At 38.9% G+C, this 21,551-nt stretch overlaps 1 protein-coding gene across 3 annotated transcripts in view; it reads left to right on the forward strand.

Annotated features, from left to right (window-relative positions):
• Window positions 1–21,551, forward strand: part of si:ch73-335l21.1 (insulin receptor substrate 1-B) — a 57,889-nt gene that overhangs the window by 15,299 nt on the left and 21,039 nt on the right. The window contains exons 2-3 of one of the 3 annotated variants that reach the window (XM_048185797.1): window positions 6,521–9,898; window positions 17,249–17,281. In XM_048185797.1, the coding sequence (XP_048041754.1) occupies window positions 6,521–9,898; window positions 17,249–17,274 (3,404 nt within the window). In that variant the 3' untranslated portion in view covers window positions 17,275–17,281. The remainder of the gene's footprint in view (window positions 1–6,520; window positions 9,899–17,248; window positions 17,282–21,551) is intronic. The other 2 variants (XM_048185798.1, XM_048185799.1) reach the window with 2 other exon arrangements.

Consider the following 21,551-nt stretch of genomic DNA (forward strand, 5'->3'; position numbering starts at 1 on the left):
ACCACAGGCTTTATTATAATATATATCTTGGAAAACCCCCATTATAAAACCCCATAGGAAAATCTTGAGGGAACCAGTGGTGAATTAGTCTTCCGGGTTTTGACGCCGTCCCTGCACCATGTTTTATCTCTATTTATCACTTTTGTAAATGTTAAACAGTTTCGCATGAAGTCCCTAGTGTTCCCTTTGGTGAGTGTTGCGTAATATTGGGACGAACATTGTGCTCAAGAGTTGACAGACCATACTTATCATCACACCCTAGTTACTAAAACATTTTTTGATTTGTGTCAACTTGCAAGTAAGCGTCGTCTACACATAGAAGAACACATTGAAGTAACTTGAAACCACAACAGCTGCTTGAACTTACACCGAAGCTTGTTTAAGTTAGATGTTTTTATATGGTAACCTAAATTAATACCTCAACTAAGACGTCATCTTGAAATTTTCTAGAGTTTATGTGTGAGTACTACTTCTGTTTGCTGAGGGAAAAGGCAGTAGGGGGAGACTTGAGACAGACAGGGACACTTGGCTCTCATACACGCAGCTGTTTCTGTACTTTCATTCTGCTTATCTTTCAAAGTACCAGGACAAAGAAAGATCAGGACTGAACTTTGGTCCTAAAAACAGCAATTAGGCCTTATTTTAAAACCCTTATGTGCTCACATGCACACAAATCTCAGTTTAACAGCTCTGCACTTGAAGTGATTGTTCATTTTACTGGCTGTCATACTAGTTAAACCATTAGCTGTTAAAAATAAGTTTTCAAGATAAAACAGTAGTGCATCCAGTTACCTCACTTCCTAACTCACCCATTTGCATAGCGTAATGTATTCAGGTAGATATATATATTATTTATTTAATATCGCTTGAATAAAACCACTTCATTTAGATTCTTACGTTGCATTGTAAAACATTTAAATAGTGTTTTGCTGATCCTAGTTTTGTTCATTATTTGAATTTTAAGGAAACGTGTTTATTTATTTACAGACAGCTGCGAATTGTGCTGCATCTACGCTTCAAAACAAGGCTTATGTAACAGTTCCTGTTCCCCTCAAATCCCCCAAACCCACCCCCACCCCATCCCTCTGCTGGTGTAAGGTAACACGCATACCGCCAGTGCGTCTATGCTGTCCTCCAAAATACTGAGTGAGTATGATGAGGGCAGACTTAAGCTCAGATGGAGCCACAACATTGGATCAAATCTGGTTTATGGTTCCAAATAAATCAAGACTTTTACTAATAAGTGATGGATTTGGCCTGAAGCTAAATGTAAGGTCGTTTTGTTGGTTTGTTTTGTGCCATACACTGCCACGGCCGCATTAACCTTGCCAGACTTAACCGCATTGTTATTTGTGACCTAATTTCTTGTATGCTAAACAATTATCATCATGTCATTATCTATTCAGCCTGCGCAAGAAAAGACCTTACACTGCCAATAAATATAGGCGATAACAGTGTCTGTTTCTCTGTGAGTGTAATGAATCTGTGTCAGTGCTGAAAGTGCAGTATGTGCAGTGTTGGGGAAAGTTACTTTTAAAAGTAATTCCATTAAAATAATTGCATTAGTTCCTTAAAAGTAACTGATTGCATGACTTATTTACTTGTTTATGGAAATGCAAGTTCATGCAGTAAAAAAATCAAGTTCCGGGGGGGAAAATCCACGTTTTTAGCGGGGTTCACCTGGTAAAATTCGCATTTCACAGGCTAAATATCATGTTATTTGGGGTTGCTTCAACCCACGGACATGAAAAACAATGCGCAGCAACAGTGTAAAAGTAAAAGTTTCCGCGGGACACTCTTACTTGAGCAATTTAAAAAAAAAAAAAAAAGAAACACAAATGTGATTATTATTGTTTTTGCTTATTCATATGGTTGAATTGGATCATCGAAGGTCAGCAGCAAAGACATTGGTTAATAAAGTGAGATTAAATACATGAAGTATATTTGTGTTATTTAACATTTAATTATTGCAGTTTTTGCATAATATTCTGAGTTTGCATTTTACTGTTTGTATTCATTTTGATGAATACTGGATACTGAATACTGTTTTTATGCAAGTAAGATGAGTAAATGCATGTTCACATTTAATCTAGAACTACAATAACCATCATGTTTAAACAGCACACACAATGCCTCTGCACATACTCTTGATTTCTCTGAACATGGGTACAGGAGAGGTGCCATGCAGTCAATACATGGGAAAACAAAGGACTTTTGTTACTTATTTGAAAAAGTACCTCAGATATATTGTTGTAAATTTAAAAGTAATGTTACTTTGTTAGTTACTTAAAAGTAATCTGATTACATAACTTGCATTACTTGTAATGCGTTACCCTCAACACTGAGTGTTTAAAGCAAGGATGAATTAATTTTTTAATTTGATCAAATAAATGCTTATTCTTATTTCTGTCCATCAAAGAATCCTGCACAACTGTTTTCATCATTAACAATAATGAGAAATATTTATTGAGCATCAAATCAGCATATTAGAATGATTTATGAAGGATCACGTGACAAAGACTGGAGAAATAATGCTGAAAATTCAGCTTTGCCATCACAAGAATAAATTACATTTTAAAACAAAATTGAAAGCAGATAAGTTTAAATTGTAATAATATTTCATAATATTCACACCATTAGTTGAGATAAATTTTGAATACACAGAGCAATATTTTGAAAGCACCACAGTGACTTAGTGTTTACACAACTCATAAGCTCAACCTACTAATGACTTATAGTTGTCTCTGCATATTAAGCTGAGTTTGGAGGAACCATTTTAACCTTTAACTGATATATAAATTCACTGAAAGTAATAGCTTTTTTGGTCTCCTCATAAGCACATCTTGACCCAACTGTGTTTTTCTTTACAGGAAGGTCTTTCACAGTCTCATGAAAGCTTTAGTAAAATGCTGATTTATGTATGACCCTGCTGCCCTGTTTTTGGGAGACGTCACACTAGTGTTTAGCAAGGCCCTCGTAATTGTAGATGTACTGTGAAATTCTCTTCTCGTGAGATCAGCAGCCAGTTGCTGCCTACAATGATGCGTGCATTCCCACCTATTCTGGCACAGGATGCACAGTTGCTCAAAATTGCTGTTAAAATGTTGACCATACTCAGATGTGATTTATTTATTGCAGTATCAAATGGAGGGATTCAATCAGGACGGCACGTTATGTTCTAAAGATCAAAGGTACAGGGACTACAGCCAGCCTCTAGTGGTGTGTGCTCGTGCAAAATTTGAAGCAAGTGCTGATTATGAACACCGAGCATGCTGTTAAAGGAGTCTTTCAAAGTATTAGGGGTGGCTTTCTCAGACCTTGCTTTATTGTCTCATGTCATGAAAAAAGTGCATTGAAGGAGGGACTAAATATCTAGTAAATATCATAACTAACAATAGAAACCCACTAGCAATGGTTTAGCATAAGCATTATTTTCTTGTGTTTTAAAATGTAGACTAGATGTATATGTTTAAAAGCAGTGTTCAGGAGAGTAGGACAGGCAGCGAGAGAGATCCTTTGTATGAATAGTCATTAAAAAGTCATGTGTGGCTTTGTCTATGACTCATCTAATGCAGGCTACCAACATCACACAAGCATTCTGGGCCCCCCACATCACATACAATCACACACATAAAGTGGGGCAAACGACCTCTGAATGAAGCTGCTTATTCTTCCATTTAAGTGGAAGAACGGAAGAAAGAATACACGCAATTTGTGACCACAACAGAAATATTCTGGAAACGGTAACGGATATGTTCGGTCAGACTGAAGAGGAGGGTGATCTTTCTTATGCATGCTCTGTGTGCTTTTTGTGCATATGGTTGTAATTGTCTTATTTCTGTTGGAAGCATTGTGATTCTCAGATTCACAGCAAGAGACTGGGTACAATGACGTGTTCTTGTGTGTGTACTAGAGCAGCGTTTGAATATTCAATCATTTTCTAGCATGCTCTTCTTTGCAGGGACACTAACATAGTATCTCAAACTCTATGCAAAAGAGTATTTTGCATAGTATAGTAATGAGAGATCCACTATTTCCAGATCATAGTGGGGTGGTGATAGAGTTAGTAAAATTATTCAAACTTGTGACAAGCAAATATTATGCAAACACTGGAGAGTAATGATTTTGACAAGCAGGTTTTGGGGGGCAAGCTGCAGCAGATTAAGAAAAGTCTTCAAATTTGAAACAGACTTAAAGAGCGAGTTCCTACAGGATTATTAACATCTTGTGTGTTTTCTCAGAGCTGTTGGTTGTAGGACTTTGCCAGCACTTGTACTAATAGAGAGTGAGAGAAAGAGAACATTTACTAACGGTGAACACCTCCTCAATCTGTCAACTGATTTGCACTCTGTAACTTTCTGTTATTAACCAGGTGCTTCAGGCTTTACCTTTCAGAGAAAAACTAAGGACTTGTTGGAAATTGAATATGAACACAGCCTGCAGTTGATAAATTGAGAGTTGATAAATTGAAGATGGCATGCTTTCTCAGCAGGAAAAATCGAGAAGTAACCGAGCTAATGGCCTCAATGTCAAGGTTTTTTTAAAGAAAATCAATGGGACTTGGAAAAAGTTTGGCACTGCCTACCACATTGTTCTCATAAAGGTTTAACCAGCGACTGTATCTCTGTTGAAAACCATCAAAGTTTTGTATGATATATGATAGACTGTTTCCTTATCTTATATATTTATGACCGTACATCACAATAGATAGGCCCTGTCTCTGACTTGCCCCGAAGAGGATCAGGAAATTTCTCATGCTGGACTTGATGCTAACCGCTATGCCACTGCTCTGACACTTTCGATATAGACTACAATATGTTCATTTACATTGACTAATGCTGGCACTTTTTCAAAGTGTGTTGCGTTTGGTTTTCTCTGCTAGTTATTTTAAAAGGCTTCTTTTGCAGCATAATTGTTTTAATTGCATAATTCTTTTATGATTTTGTTGGCCACAAATTGTCAATCTTTTTACTCCTTGGGACACATTGCATACACTGCAATATCGACTGTTGGCTGTTGACACACAGTGCATCTCATATGAGCATCAAGTGTTCATTTGCAGTTGTATTAGTAATGGCCCATTGACTTTAGTCTTTATCAGTGACCTTTTGTCCTCCTTGTTTGCACTTTGTCTAACCACATTTAGTTTTAAAATTCCCCTGTAGTCAATTATTTTATCCCTTAAAACTCATCTTTGATCACCAAAATTACATATTTTTAAAAAACTTCAAGTGAAAAAAATTCTTCATGCCTTAAAATAGCTTGAATGTAACTCTACAACCTTGCCTCATTTAATATACACGGATCAATGAATATGCAAATTAGCCCTGTCTCCACTCGCTTATGGCAGCTCGGAGAGTCTACAGTTGCTGCAGTGACGATGACGAGGCAATTTGTTGTTTGTGTTGTGGCTACATGAAATAAATGCACATCCTTAAATAATCACGGATTTCCAGCGTATTTACTTGAACTTATCAGGTAGGCTAATATCTATGGTTTGATCCATTCCAGAGGCGGCCAAAATCAGAATTTATAATGGACTGAATAACTCTCTCAGAACTTGGCGTGCGATTCCACGCTGACTGACATATGCACACGAATCACGGTCACATGCACACTCTCAGAGCAATATTGTTTTAGCTATGTTTTATAGTATTAAAGTATTTCGAAGGACAAAAACATGAACTTTATTGGCTTTACTTCAAGTCATCTGTCACTTTACTTTGGCACGAGCCCCTATCCGCTCGTACACTTGGCACAGCCCTTGCAACGGTTCTGTTATTAATTAATATGAATTAATATAGATAGCCTTTTGCTTGACTACGTTATCAAACAGCTAATAATGTGTTTCTAATGTTACACAAACCATGTTCCCATTCGTGAGTCAGACAGCTGCCTTCTAGCAATCAGTATCCTTACAAACGCTTTGAACAACTCAGAACATCAGTGGAGAAAGGCTTATAGTTCATCATAACATTGTAATAGACTCGCTACATTGATAAATCTACACAATTTTTCATATCAACAGAAAATCTACCGGGATAACCTGGCTTCTCTCGAGACTTTCCTGCTTCAGAGCAGTCTTAGTTAATGATATGCTAAAGCCTGCCGGCACGTTGTTGTGATAGTCTGTGACATCACAAACACCCACGATTTCAAACCACAGGGTTTTGGTTTACTGCAGTTTTAAACATAAAATACTCAGCAATGATGCTGACTTATGAATTTGCACATGGTTTGTCTTAAAGCATATTAAAAACACCACATAGACATATTAACAACATTAAAAACTTGATTTTCATCACAGGGGGTCTTTAAAAAATTAAGCTTTCTTCTTACTCAGACATTCTAGAATTGAGTATATATATATATAAGTATTTTTCTAAGTCATACATTACTTTTTTTGTTTATTTAAACTATATATTAAGATGTGCTTACTTTCAGTTTATATGGTGGATTGCTACATTTACCTGATTGTTTATAGTTATACTGACATGTTTTGTTTTCTCTCTCTCTGCAGGTAAAGCAATTTGTGACAGTGCTAATGGGGGAGACTATGGAGTACCATCCCCTGGTCCTGCCTTCAAGGAGGTCTGGCAAGTAAAAGTTTGGCCTAAAGGTCTTGGCCAAGCCAAGAACCTGGTTGGCATCTACCGGCTCTGTCTGACTGAAAAGACAGTCAACTTTGTCAAACTGAACTCTGATGCAGCTGCTATCGTGCTCCAGCTGATGAATGTGAGGCGCTGTGGTCATTCTGAAAACTTCTTCTTTGTGGAGGTGGGTCGTTCTGCAGTAACTGGCCCTGGAGAGTTTTGGATGCAAGTAGAAGATTCTGTGGTAGCACAGAATATGCATGAGACTCTGCTGGAAGCCATGAAGGCCCTAAGTGAGGAGTTTCGCCAACGTAGCAAGTCACAGTCAGCTGCTGCTGGAGCGGGAGGTGGCACCACTGCATCAAATCCCATTAGTGTTCCATCTCGACGACATCACCCCAATCCTCCACCCAGCCAGGTTGGATTCACAAGACGTCCACGGACGGAACCACCAGGGACAACTGGAGTATGTAATAGCACTTCTCCAACTTCTCGCCACAGCTTCCCCCGAACTCGAACATCCAGTGATGGTGGAAAACTTGATGATGGAGGTGGTGCAACAACTGGAGGGATTGCATCATGCTCAAGTCCCACGACCAATGGGTCATGTTCCAATACCCCTATACTGAGATCAACATCTGTTCGTGCTCCAACCCCAGTCAAGGCACAGCATGCACTAATGAGATCCATCTCAACCCCAGCTCCTTCAGCTGCACCAAGCCTGCCTTCAGGGTCAGGACATGGATCTGAGTTTTGTGCAATTGGAACTGGGACAAACAGCAGTGTCGGGAGTGGTAATGGTAGCGTGTACAGTCGAATACCTCTCCGACAGCCCTCTGTCTCTGGTTCTCTTAGTGACTACGGATCCTCAGATGAATACGGCTCCAGCCCTGGTGAGCACTCTCTGCTAACCCCAACAATGCAGGCAGGGTCTGCAGGTAGCTCAGGTGGGCATTCTCTTGGGCATGAAGCATCCAACTACATCCTTATGAATCAGAGAGGAGCATCCAAAACTCAGTCAAGCCAAAATGCATTACCACAGACCAAGAGGGTTCTGAGGCGCTCTTCTAGCAGAGAATGTGAAGCAGAGCGAAGACTAATGAGCAAGCGGGCCTCCCTCCCACCCATGGCTTTAGAGAGACTTGCACCACTCCGTCGAAATGGGGAAGAAGCTGCTGAAGAGGATGACTACGCAATTATGACTCACACCAGTGGCCGAGAATCCTTTGAATCAAGGCAGGATTCTGGAGCAACAGCAAGTGAAACAGGATACTTGGAGGTAGCTGCAGAGGTTAAAGGTGATTCTGGTAGCAGTGAAACGAGTGTCCCTGCTGTCATTGGAAGAGTTAATGGAGCGGTAGATAATGGCTACATGTCCATGTTACCAGGAGTTACAGCTCCCCCAGTATCTCTTTCTCACTCCCTCTCAGTAAAAGTTTCAGATCCAGACTCAAAATCTGCAGATGACTACATGGCCATGACCCCCAATAACAGCATTTCACCCCCGCGGCAGATCCGTCCACCACCTTCTGGTACAGATGGCTACATGATGATGTCTCCCAATAGTAGCTGTTCACCAGACCAGCGAGGGGTCCCTACTGCCTGGGTTGGCAGTAGCAGTGCCGACAGTCGAACTGGCAGTGACTACATGAATATGTCACCTATAAGTGCTCGCTCTGCCAATAGTACCCCACCACCACCTGAGCCCCACACTCCATCTGACCAGCATCCTCAGCAGCCTCCACCCAAGATGGTATATTCTTATTATTCTCTACCCCGCTCATATAAACATAATACTTCACCACACTTTGAGGAAGAACCAGGAAGAGGGAAGCATTTGGTTAATGGTGGTAGAGGTCTGGGTGGAGGTAGGGGGCTTAGTAATAGCAAGTCCAAGCATCAGGATCCCCTTGTTGGCCGACATCTGTCCCTTTCATCGTCCTCATACTCCTCCAGTTCTGCTAGCAGCGAGAGCCTGGGTGAAAGTGAAGAAAAGGCCATCAAAGTGACAGGAAGAGCAGCAGGTGCTACTGCAAAGGACATTGAGCAAAGATCCTTGCAGCAAAGACAAGGGTCTGGAAGGGTAAAGCAAGGGCATCCTGGTCAAAGGGGCCGACCTCTTAGCCTGTTTGTGGATGTCTCTAAAGCCAACACTTTACCCAGAGTCCGTGAGACATCCCTTCCTCCCGAGCCTAAGAGCCCTGGGGAGTATGTCAGCATTGAGTTTAAGGGTGAGAGGAACCAAAAGGCAGGAGGTAATGGAACCAGAGGATTTCGACAAGATGCTTCTCTTCCACCCAGTGCCCACTGCCACTTACCCAGGCCTACCTCTTGTGTTGCTGGTTTTATGCCATTCTCACATAGCTCCTCCACCCCCATCTCTCCATCAACTGCTTCTGAGTATGTCAATATGGTGCTAGGTGTCTCACCATCCCCCTCGCCTATCTCTCTCACACCACTTGGGTTTCCCCCATTCCCTACCCCTCCTGTCATGCCTGCAGCAGCCACTAAACCTCATGATGAGCACATATCATCCGTTCTAAATGAGGATGATGCAGAGAGTGAGATGGGACAAAGAAAAAGCAGGCAGGTGTCAGTACCACAGCCAGGTGACCCGCCCACAGCCTGTGGTGACTACACAAAGATGGCCTTTAGCATGAACTCAGTCAGCACGTTAAGTTCTACATCACCAAAAGCCTCTTTGCCAGACCAGCCTGAGTCAGCAGTTCCAGTCCTGGGTTTGGGACTGGGATTAGACTTTCCACTTGCCAAAGTCCCAAACCCAGATCACGGGGCTAAAGTAATCCGAGCAGATCCACAGGGTCGTCGACGCCATTGCTCTGAAACGTTCCAAGCTCCTTCCTCACTTCTACCTTGCTCTGCAACATCCTCTTCCTCTACATTCCCTGATCATGCTCAAGTTATGGGCCGTCGCCTTGGTTTTGAGGGTATGCTTTGGGGGAACAGTGGCTCAGCAGACATCTCGTCTCAATATCTCAACCCTGGACTACCCAGTCTATCAGTTTCACAGACATCATCCATGGAACAGGGCCTCAATTACATAGACTTGGACCTGGCTAACAAGGAAAGCACCCATGCTGCCACAGAAGGGCAAGCAGCTGTTCACACACCTGCTGCCCGTATCTTTTCCTCTGTGCTGGGTGGAGGAGCAGCAGGGAGCTCTGTAGGAGCTGGAGGTTCAAGCGGGAGTGCTTCAAACCTCAACATGTACGCTAGCATTGACTTTTACAAGTCAGAGGAGCTACGGACACACCAAGGTAGCAGCAGCAGCAAAGATGGTACAGGTAAGATCAGCTCTAATCTCAAAATGAGTTTAGTCTGAAAAGTATTAAATCTTAAATCTCACATACATTGTAAGGTTAATTCATATCTTCACCAAACTGAACAGATTCATTATACAATTGAGTGCATACGTTTGCATGTTCCTTTGTCTGCTTGGTTTATAAATCTCTTGCAGAATTTATACCAATATAAGAGATAACAGATTTTATTTTTTATTTAGTACTGCTCTTCAGAAGCTAGATATTTTATAGGATATTTCCCACAAGACAAAATAACATTTTACACCGATCATCCTGTTCAAAAGTTTACACTTTACTTGGTTTTTAATAAAATGTGGTCTTTTCACAAAACAGTACAAACAAGTCACTGATCATTGCAAAAGCTGAACTTATATGATGTATACCTTGGATGCACTGTAAGTTGCTGTTGATAAAAGCATCTTCCAAATGCATAAAATGTACCATTTTAAAGGATAAATTGTAAAAATTCAGTTATTTTGCCTTGTGGAATATAAATATCAATTATGTGAAATGAGAATGCACTGAGGGAAGTAATAAATAAAATGCTATTTTTACAATCTCTCTTATTTTCAATAAATGAAAACATTCTTGCATATTCTGCATGGGGTATGCAAACTTGTACATTCAGTGTAATAGCATTATATTAACACCCAATTAACTCACCTGATGACCGAATCGTGTCTGATTTCTTTACAACATGTGGTTGTATTTATCTCATCTTTAGTTCCACTTTATTCAATAACAGGTTGTGATGATACACTGAAACATAGTACAGCCTGTTCCATAACAAAACTTTATGAGGCCATGGTTCACTTTTGTTCTTTATTCATACCCACCTGGTGCCTCTATATACAGGAGCCACCTGTCTGCCAGGCATTACAATGCTAACAATACTGATCAGAGAGCAATGGAAAGTTCCCTTTCGCAAATCTCATAACCATTGCTTTTGTCTGCCGCCTCTGTCATTCCCTGGGATACTAAATTTGATTTACCATTTTAAATGTATTTTAGAAATTTCCAGTGTTTATCTTTGAGCTAAAACATTAAAGTGTCCTAGATAGTTATGTTTATAGAAGGGTTACAATGACAGGGTAAATGGCTAAATACAGTCTTTTCATTCTGTTTGCGTTACTGTCTCTTTGAGTTCTCTCTGTGTGTTTTTAAATGCACGTATGGGTTTGTGGCTGGATTCGGGTTGCCATTCAGTGATGGGATGTTTGCATAAATTGTCTTTTTGTACAAATATCGACAGAGCAAGAAAACCACATATGTCTGAATCTCCTGTTCAGTTTATGTTATGCAAGAAAACAGTGACTCTTGTGGAATAATAGAAAGCTTGCAGTGGTTCTTTCTTTATAGAAATCTCTGATCTGAGTTTCGCTTTTGTAGTTTTTTTGCTAAATTGTTGATGGCCCCAGTGTACAGCCTGATCTTAAATCAAATGATAAGATTACCACGGAGTATAGAGTTGGATTAAAAACTAGAGAAAGAAGAGAGAATGATACTGGCTCTTTTTTGCAGCAGCGAGTGGGTAAGTGAGTGTTTTGCAGTTAGTGGACAGCATGGCATCGGCGCTGGGGGGAATGCGGCGTGCTGGCTGTGAATGTTGAGAAGGGGCCAACGTTGTGCTGGTCCAACGTGGTCACAACCGCAAGCCCCCCCCTTTTCTGCATGTAATAAATGATCCTTTTGTTTGTGGCTTTTCTCCCTGGCTGCTCTTTATGTGTGTGTGTGTCTGTGCCCTTGCGTGTGTGTTTCAGCTCCAGTAGGCTTGAACTCATCGCTCCCATGCTTAGTTTTTTTTTTCTCTCCTTTTTTTCCCCCTTTTTTTTTAAATAAAACGTTTCTGTCCGAGTAGAGTAAGAGAGCACAGACAAAAATAGATTTTTGGGAGAGAATGTGGAATGGGAAGTCCCCCCCCCCCCTCAATTTGAGGAAGGATTAAAGCAAATGAAAGGAAGAGGGAGAGATGGTACAAGGGTGAGAAAGAGATGGCACAAGGGGAGTGAAACAGAGAAAGCGTGAGACAGACAGACAGTGTGCGAATGGCAGATGGAGAAAAGATGGGAAGAGGGGAAAGAAAGTGAGAGACAAACAAGAGAAACAGAGTCAGATGGGTTTTCAAGTTGTGGGAGTTGAGGAAATCGTATGAACATTTTAGGGTTCATTTGTTTGGGTTTTCAGTACCTTTGAGAGAACAACAATGAAAGCAGTTTCCTTGGCTGAACTCCAGATTGGGTCTTACTGGCCACATCCAAACTCCCACTAGCAGTCGAGGGAAAGAAAATAGAGAATGGGAAGAATTAGAGGTTGCAATACTAGAAGAAAATGGAAGGAAAGTGTTGGGAGAGAAAGTTGAGGGTGAACGGAATGGCACCAAAATGCCTGAGAAATAAAATGTTGCTTACTTTGAATGGTATATAAAGAGGCTTTTTTCTTGTATGTGCACGAGAGGGAAATATCCTCCTATCGGCACGGCAGCCTCTTAATATATGCTTCTCAATGTCTCTGAGACACACCTTCATACCCATTCACACGCTGAGACTGTTTGAAGCTCTGGCAGGACTTAGTTCTTGCTGTGTGGTAGTGCCACGTGTATCTGAGTGTTCTGTAGAGAGCAGTGGATTTAGACAAGCGCAGCTACTGGCACCGTAGGAGGTGAATTCCTCTACTGTGCCAGTGTGTTAACAAGAGAGAGTAAGAGAGATCATTCATCCAAATCATAACCACAAGATAATATTTACCTAAATGGAGAGTTATGGGTGAAGTGAAGCTAAGGTAGTTTTCAAATCTCCAAATTCCCCACACAAAAATCTATAACCACCTAGTACACACAGAGAAACTTTAGCAGTTTTGTAATGGTCTACAGTGATATAGTTGCTTAACTGGGTAATAATGGCTTTTTTTTTTTACTACTCATGGGGTTTTTGCTTAACTGGATCATAGTTTATTTTTTCGCACACATATGCACAATGTAAGACACCATTTATTCAGAGAATGTCATTCCTCGTCCCTTAAACCTATGTACTGTATACTTATAAATGCTACTCTGGGACTTAATTTATGCTTTGCAATGCACACCGAACCACATCTGGCTGAGATGCCAAAATATTTAAAGGGATATTCTGGGTTTAGTACATGTAAAATCGACAGCTATATATATATATATATATATATATATATATATATATATATATATATATATATATGACGTTTGTTCATCTTCGGAACACAAATTAAGATATTTTTGATAAAATCCAAATGGCTCAGTGAGGCCTCCATTGACAGCAATACAATAGACCAATTTGGTGTTTGCAAACAGCGATGACGTTTTTTGTGGGCGGAGCCTAGCTGGTTGCAGAAAATGACAGTTGAGCAGTAAAAGTCTATGGAAGCCACGAAATAAAAGAATAAAAAAAAGTTAATTTCGAGTTTACATCTCACATTTCTTACAAAGAAAAACAGAATTGTGAGATATACTCGTTATTCTGTCTTTTCTGAATTGCAATTTATCCCGCAATTCTGACTTTTTCCCCCTCAGAATTGTGAAATAAACTCACAATTGCGAGTTATAAAGTCCGAACTGGGAGTAATAAACACGCAAATGCAAGAAAAAAAAAGTCAGAATTGTGAAATAAAAAATTATGTTTAAAAGTTATCTATGTAAAATATTATAGGTTTAAATTATTTTAATTATAATTATTTCATGCTGTAACTGCTATGTATGTATGTCCTCTGAACTGCATATGTAAATATTATGTAGACTTACTGTTTACATCAAATTCCTGCTTTAATAGTAGACTAATCCTTGCAGGTGTTGTCAGTCCAGTCTGTGAAACGTCTCCGTTTAGCTTCAAAGGACGTTTTCAACGATGGTTTTCTTTAAAAATGAAGACTATATTTTTTGCATTCCGATTCCAACATCCAGAGGCACAACAAAACATTTTTCTCTTATTCTGTGGATTTTGCACATTTTCCTTCAATTGCTACCGCTATTTTTCTGCAACCAGTATGCGCGCGCAGCTGCAAGTGACGTAGTTGTGACGTCTGCTCCAAAGTGGTCTATTAACACTTTCAAATGCCCAGAAAGGTACTAATGACATATTTAAAACAGTTCCTGTGACTACAGTGGTTCAACCTTAATGTTATAAAGCGACGAGAATACTTTTTGTGTGCCAAAGAAACTAAATAACGACTTCAACAATATGGGCGATTTCAAAACACAGCTTCATGAAGCTTTGAAGCTTTACAAATCTTTTGTTTCGTATCAGTGGTTTGGAGCGTATATCAAACTGCCAAAGTCACATGATTTCAGTAAACGAGGCTTCGTTACGTCATAAGTGTTTTGAAATTTCAATGGTTCACATCACTTTGGCAGTTTGATACGCGCTCCGAACCACTGATTCGAAACAAAAGATTCGTAAAGCTTCGAAGCTTCATGAAGCAGTGTTTTGAAATCACCCGTCACTAGATATTGTTGAATAAAGTCGTTATTTTGTTTTTCTCGTCGCTTCATAACATTAAGGTTGAACCACTGTAGTCACATGAACTGTTTTAAATATGACTTTAGTACCTTTCTGGGTGTTTGAAAGTGTTAATTGTCTTGCTGTCAATGCAGGCCTCACTGAGCCATTGGATTTTATCAAAAATATCTTAATTTGTGTTCCGAAGATGAATGAAGGTCTTAGGGGTGTGGAGCGACATGAGGGTAAATAATTCATGACAGAAATTTCATTTTTGGGTGAACTAACCCTTTAATACTACACACCAGACACTGATCTAGTAATCTATCTCTGTTTTTTCCTCTCATCTCTGCATTGGAAACCTATTGATGATATAAAAAATGCTGGGTTAAATATGGACAAACCCAGGGATTGGGTTGTTTTTACCCAGCCATTTTTTTTCAACCAATTTTGGATTATTTTTTTTTTTTAACCAGCAATATAGTAATATAGTAAAAGGCATGTTTTTGCTCACCCCCAAATAGGGGAAAATTTGTGGGGTATTGTAAGCTGAAACTTGACCAGATCTTGTGAAAGAGGGCATAATAGGTGCCCTTTAACCCAACCTGCTGGGTTTGTCCATATTTAACCCAACTTGGGTTGTTTTTAAAGGTCCCGTTCTTCGTGATCCCATGTTTCAAACTTTAGTTAGTGTGTAATGTTGTTGTTAGAGTATAAATAAAATCTGTAAAATTTTAAAGCTCAAAGTTCAATGCCAAGCGAGATATTTTATTTAACAGAAGTCGCCTACATCGAACTGCCAGTTTGGACTACATCCCTCTACTTCCTTCTTTAATGACGTCACTAAAACAGTTTTTTGACTAACCTCCGCCCACAGGAATACACAAGAGTTGCGTTTGTAGAGTGTGTTTGTCGCCATGTCGTCGAAACGCTGTTATTTTCATCACCGGGTCTGATTCCGGCTCAAATTGATAGGGTAAAATTAAAGACATGTTTACAATAACACTGAGCGCGTACATCTCCACGTTATGGTAAGAGGCGTGACTTTTCCGGGCACGGTGCGCTCAGAGCTGTCGAATCACAACACAGGAACCGCTGGCACAATCAGAACTCGTTACATATTTCTGAAGGAGGGACTTCATAGAACAAGGAAGTCATCAGCCCGTTTTTATGACAGTGGAAACAGCGGTATACAGATAAGTAAATTATGTGAAAAATACTGTTTTTTTACATGCGAAACATGAACACATGTTATATTGCACACTATAAACACAATCAAAGCTTCAAAAAACCACGAAAAACGGGACCTTTAACCCAGCATTTTTTAGAGTGTGGTACAGCTAAATGTATAAATCCATGGAATGGTCAAACTCTTATACTTATAAGAAAATAGCTATGTTTTGCTGAGTCACTCCTTACCAATATGTTTATCAATGTCAATGTTGATTTTATTTATAGCATTCCTTGTACGTGAACTGTGTACCTACATATAACTGATAATCTCTTCTGTAATAATGGTTTATTATTACTGATAGCTGTCATAAAATTGAGTCATCCTCCAGTATCCCAGTAGTCCTGAAGGACCCAAATCTGGTTGTAGCTGGTTTGATAGTGGACAGCCAGAAAGGGAAAGCGAGAGATGGAAAGTGTGGGTATAGATTAGAAAGGGAGATGGAAAGAACTCATAGCGAGAGACTGAGAGGGATTAAAGTTGACAGTAGGTAATCTGTGGTTATTTATGCAAGTCCACAGGGCGGAGTAACGTATGGTCCCATAGGATTCCATGTCCTTGCAAACCCTGTGGAGCTGGAGAGAATACAAGCGAATGCGCAAGCAAATCTTCTGGAACACAGCGTTCCTACTGAATAATCCGAATAGGATTATATGCTACTCAGACAACTGTAAATGTGACTGTACTGCTTTGACGTAAAAGCTGCGGAAAGAGGAATTTTATATATGATTTTTAGTCTGATTAATTTTAGCTAAAACGCACTAAATTTTGTAGCTATAGTTGTTAAGTAGCACTGGTCCAGGAGGGCAGAAAGTAGGACGGGCTTGGTAAGGTAATATTGGATGTCCTTGTAGAACAGATGTAGCTGAGAGAGACGAACAAAGGTGTCTGTTTCTGTAGAGAAGCCCACACCTGGGCTCTATAGCTGCTCTTTTCCTCAGGGCGGTTCTGATATCAGCATCGGTACCCTGAGAAAATATGGGTTAGTTGTACATTTGAATGCTTTGAGTAGCAAGGTGAATGGGAATTCGAGTGTTGATGTGGGCTATAGAGTTACACAGGTAACAGTTTATAGAACTAGCATTTTTTTAAAGGTGCGGTAAAATATTTTCTCCTCTCCCAGTTTTATATGCAGAGATGACCATAAATAAGTCACATGTTGGTAGACTTCCCCTAAAGAGTGTAAACATTGTTGCTCTAAACATTGGCTATATTTGTAATGGAACACTAACATGCTGCATACAGTATATACTGTATAGCATACTATTTTGAAAAATAGTACGTTAAGCAACACCTTATTCTAAAAAAAAATCCAAATACATTGTTTTTATTGTTTCAACAAGTGGAATCCAGTTATCATCTTGGAAATAAATGTGGTTAATTTTTATTTTGTGGGAAAAAAAGTCTTAAAAGGATTGCTTTCACCCAAAAAATGAAAATTCTGACATAATTTACTCACCCTCATGTTGTTCCAAACCTGTATGACTTTTCTTCTGTGTAACACTAAAGGAGACAGTAGACAGAATGTTAGGGACTGCCAGTCTCAGTCACCATTCACTCTCATTGCATCTTTTTCCATATGAAACAAATGATGACTGATGCTGTCATTCTGCATAACATCTTTTTTGTGTTCCTCAGAAGAAAGTCATCCAGGTGTGGAGTAACATGGGGGTAAGTAAATGGTGACAGAACTTTCCTTTTTTTATCCTTATGTTTTCAATCCTTTTTTTAAATACACTAACATTCAAAAGTTTGGAGATTTTTTTTTTTTAAAGAAATTAGTACTTTTAGTTAGCAAGGATGCAGTAAATTGATCAAAAGTGGACAGATAAGACAGTCGTAATGTTAGTTTTCTATTTGAAATCAATGCTGTTCTTTTTAACTTCCTATTTATCAAATAATCATTAAAAATTGATAATTATATGAAATGTTTCTTTAGCACCAAATCAGTATCAATAATAAAATGATTTCTGAAGAATCATGTGACACTGAAGACTGAAGTAATGAATGCTGAATATCTATCTTTGCCAACACATTCTTTACGTGACATTTTAAAGTTTATTAAAATAGAAAATGGTTATTTTAAATTTTAATATTTCATAATACTGTTGGATTTTTGTTGTATTTTATATTAAATAATTGCAACCTTGGTGAACATAAGAGACTGCTTTCAAAAATATTTTAAAAATCTTATCGACCACAAACATTTGAATGATAGTGTGTTTCCAATTTTGTTTGTTGCTGCTGGTGGTGCAGAAATCACATACTTTAAGATTCAAATACTGATTTAGATGTTTGTGCATGTGAGTGAAGTGAAAGGGCTCAGCAATCCTAATTGAAAAGACTAAAGCTTCAAATCTCCTTACAGTCCAGGTAGTAACTGTGTGTGTGTGTGTGTGTGTGTGTGTGTGTGTGTATGTGTGTATGTGTGTACTTGTTTTGACTATACTTGTGAGGACCAAATGTCCTCACTTATTGTGGAATACTTTCACAACCCACTAGTGAGGACATTGACTGGTCCTCACTATTTTAAAAGGCTTATAAATCAGCCAAAATATGTTTTTATTTAAATTTAGTAATGTGCACCTGCTTCTGTAATGGGTAGGTTTAGGAGTAGGGTTAGGGGATAGAAAATATCATTGACCTGATATAAAATCAATGGAAATCTATGCAATGTCCTCACTAAGATAGCAATACAAACCTGTGTGCAAGTGTGTGTGCAAGTGTGTGTTTCTGTGTATCTGGTGGCTGCTGGTCCAGCTCTATGAATGGAGCTGTTATGTTTGGTTTTAGTGATTAGAGACTGAACACTCTAACGAAGGTTTCAGATTTAAGATCTGTTGACGTGCCATACAAAACCTACAACATTATCCTTCATCAGTCTATAGACCATCACACAGGTGTGTGTATAATATCCTGGATCATTTACTGCAAGTAACATTTTAACGTTAACCCACTTTTGCACCATATGTGCAAAATCTTAATTATATATATATATATATATATATATATATATATATATATATATATATATATATATATAATTATTGTTGTTATATAAATGTTTAATAAATAAGAAATATTCCAATATTTATTTATTTATTTATTTATTTATTTGTATGTATTAATTCCAGTGATGTGGTTATGTAATGCTCATCTATGTAGTATTACGTCTGTGGGCAGTGATTACGTCAAAGTCGCTACATCTGTCAGTAATACCAAAGGCACTTGAAGGCAAGCCTGCAAGGTTAGCAATGGCTGCTGACGCTGTGGTACGCAGGGAAGGAGACCAGAGGCTGTTTCTTTGAACGGATGTCAATAGAGGAGAGGCTTCACTACGCTGAATAATATGCTTTTGTGAGGAAAGCTTATCATTTAATAAATCAACAGCCTCTTGGCTAATCTTCAACATGTTTGCTCTTAAACATTAATTTTGGATTGATCTATTTTTAAAGTTTACACCCCAAAAATGGCTCTTTTATAAGAGAAGTCACGGACAATTGCGCGACGGCTATGATTCAGTTTACGGCACTTCTCATTCATTTCTATGGTATCCGCAAACAGTGATTGACAGTTGCACAACTCTGAATGAAATTCAGTGACATCAAGGCTGAAATGTGATTGCTTATCAAGGCACACTTTGATCCAAGTTAGCCGTTACACTTTCTCCAATGGCAGAGTCACAGATCCTTGTATCTCCCAATAATAAGACCATAGTTGTGTCCGAAACCGCTCCCAACAACACTCAAAAAAATAACTTGTTGGTCTAACTTAATTCAGTTATGACACCTATTTCCACACAGTTGAACTGATTTATTTGAACTTAAGATAGGTTAATTGTACTGATGAGTAAAATTCATGCTAATTGAATGAGATCACACCAGTTTCATTTGACATATTCTGTGAATGTTTCCTGAACATAATTCATTCTTGTTGATCCAACCAGTGCTATTGCAATTCAGACTGGTGCCCTTGTGCAGTGTTGCTCAAGTTTTCTGCACTTTTAAGGAAATGGAAAGACCTGTTAGTGTTTAAGTGTTTAATGTTTAGTTATTTTGAACATTTAAAAGAGTTTGTAGCGTATATATATAAAAAAAATTTTGTTACCATCATGGTGAAGATGTGCGCTTGTGCTTAGGTTGTGAATAGCTGTTGTACACAGACATACATGTTTCATGACCATTGAGAGGGATAAAGCTGATGACCGTATGTAGACTGTGTAAATTATGTGCTGGCCCTCAAACTAATTTATAAACATTTCTATAAAAACTAAAATATCACTTTTTTATATGCTAAGTAACATTTATAGCATGCAAGTAATGATCAGGTAAAAAACTTCTCATCACTGGCTTTAACACAGTTAAAGCTTGTTGAGAACAACATAGATTTATTTCATGCAGCCACCCATAGCCTAACCACAAGGTCTACACTTCAGCATAATGGTAACCTCAAAAAAAATCGACATAACAAACTCTTTTAAATGTCAAATATAACTGAACATCAAACTTTAAAAGGTATTTCCCTTTACTAAAAACACATTAAACAGCACTTAAGTTCAACATTTACTGTCCTGATCTTTCCCTACGCAAAGCATGCTGGGAACTAGAAATCCACTGCCCAGTTTCAATCAATGCAACATAAATGATTCATGTCGTCCCAACACAAATGGTTTAGGTTAACCTAACATTTTGCAAATTTAATTTCATTTAACATAATACAATTGAGTGCAAATGCCAATTAAGTAAAAAACTAAAGATTTGTGTTGGTTCAGCTTATTTTATTTAAATAAACTAAACAAGCAGCTAGAATCATTTTTTTGAGTGAATCAATGAAACTGCAAAGCTGGCACGGAGGTATGTATAATTACAAAATAAAGTCATTAAGTTTGTTATTGTTATTAATATTATTTTATAAAGTAAGTAACGTAGGATAAAAGCATAGTTTTATCAAGTGTCGAGCCCTTTCTGCGACAGCTCCAGCTCTCCGACACACGGTGTATATGTCACCGTCCGAATTCACCCACTTCATTTTGTTCACTCTTTGCAGATAAAGTGAACTCAAATGCCATACACTATATAGGGATTAGTGAATGAGTGAACAAGTGAGCGGTTTTGGATACAGCTCATCTCGGGTAATACTGACCCCACTTCACCTGCAGCTATACCCACAATCCTTAGAGGCTAGGTGCTATTGCCCCTCCCCCACCCACCCTCTCCACCCGCACTACTGCTTTGTGCCTCTACTCGTCTATTCGGTGGGCCTGCTTAACTCAGCAGAAGTGATTGTAGAGTTGCACTTTTATAGCACCAGGGTGTGCAGCAGAATAAAACGAAAAAGGTAGAATTTAGACCCGCACACACAGCTTGTGCAGAGCGTGTTTCTGGGTGCTTGCCCAGCTGTAAATGTATTATACAAGTGCCCAGCTGTGAGTTTATTGCATGGTGAGTGTGTGTGAGAGTGGCATCAGTTTAGAGCCCAGGGCTACTGTTTTTTGACACTTAATCTCCCATTGACTGCACGGAGAGAGAGGAAATAGGAGGATTTCAGAGCGTAAAGGATGAATAGACAACTCAATCCCTATTATAGACAGAGCAAGGGAGAAGGAACAGAAAAAAGAGAGCTAGACTTAGGCCTAAAACATATGTATGCAAGTGTGTGATTGCAAACGCTTCTAGCTACGCAAGCTTTATTTCATGCATAGTTGCAAAATATGTCGCATTGCATTGAGCTTTTTTCGCAAGGGATGCTGTGGTCTTCTTCTGTGGTCTGTTTTCTCATTCAGACCAAGTACTGTTGTGGTGGAGCAACAGTTTGAATTCATAGGCTGCATCCGAAATCGCATACTTCCCTACTATATAGAGCAGAAAAATAGTATGCCATGTAAAAAATTATAGTACTCATAAAAGAGTAGGCAAAAAGTTCATGAATGAGGACTTATAGT

The sequence above is a fragment of the Megalobrama amblycephala genome, linkage group LG3, assembly GCF_018812025.1.
Source record: "Megalobrama amblycephala isolate DHTTF-2021 linkage group LG3, ASM1881202v1, whole genome shotgun sequence".
Classification (NCBI taxonomy): domain Eukaryota; kingdom Metazoa; phylum Chordata; class Actinopteri; order Cypriniformes; family Xenocyprididae; genus Megalobrama; species Megalobrama amblycephala.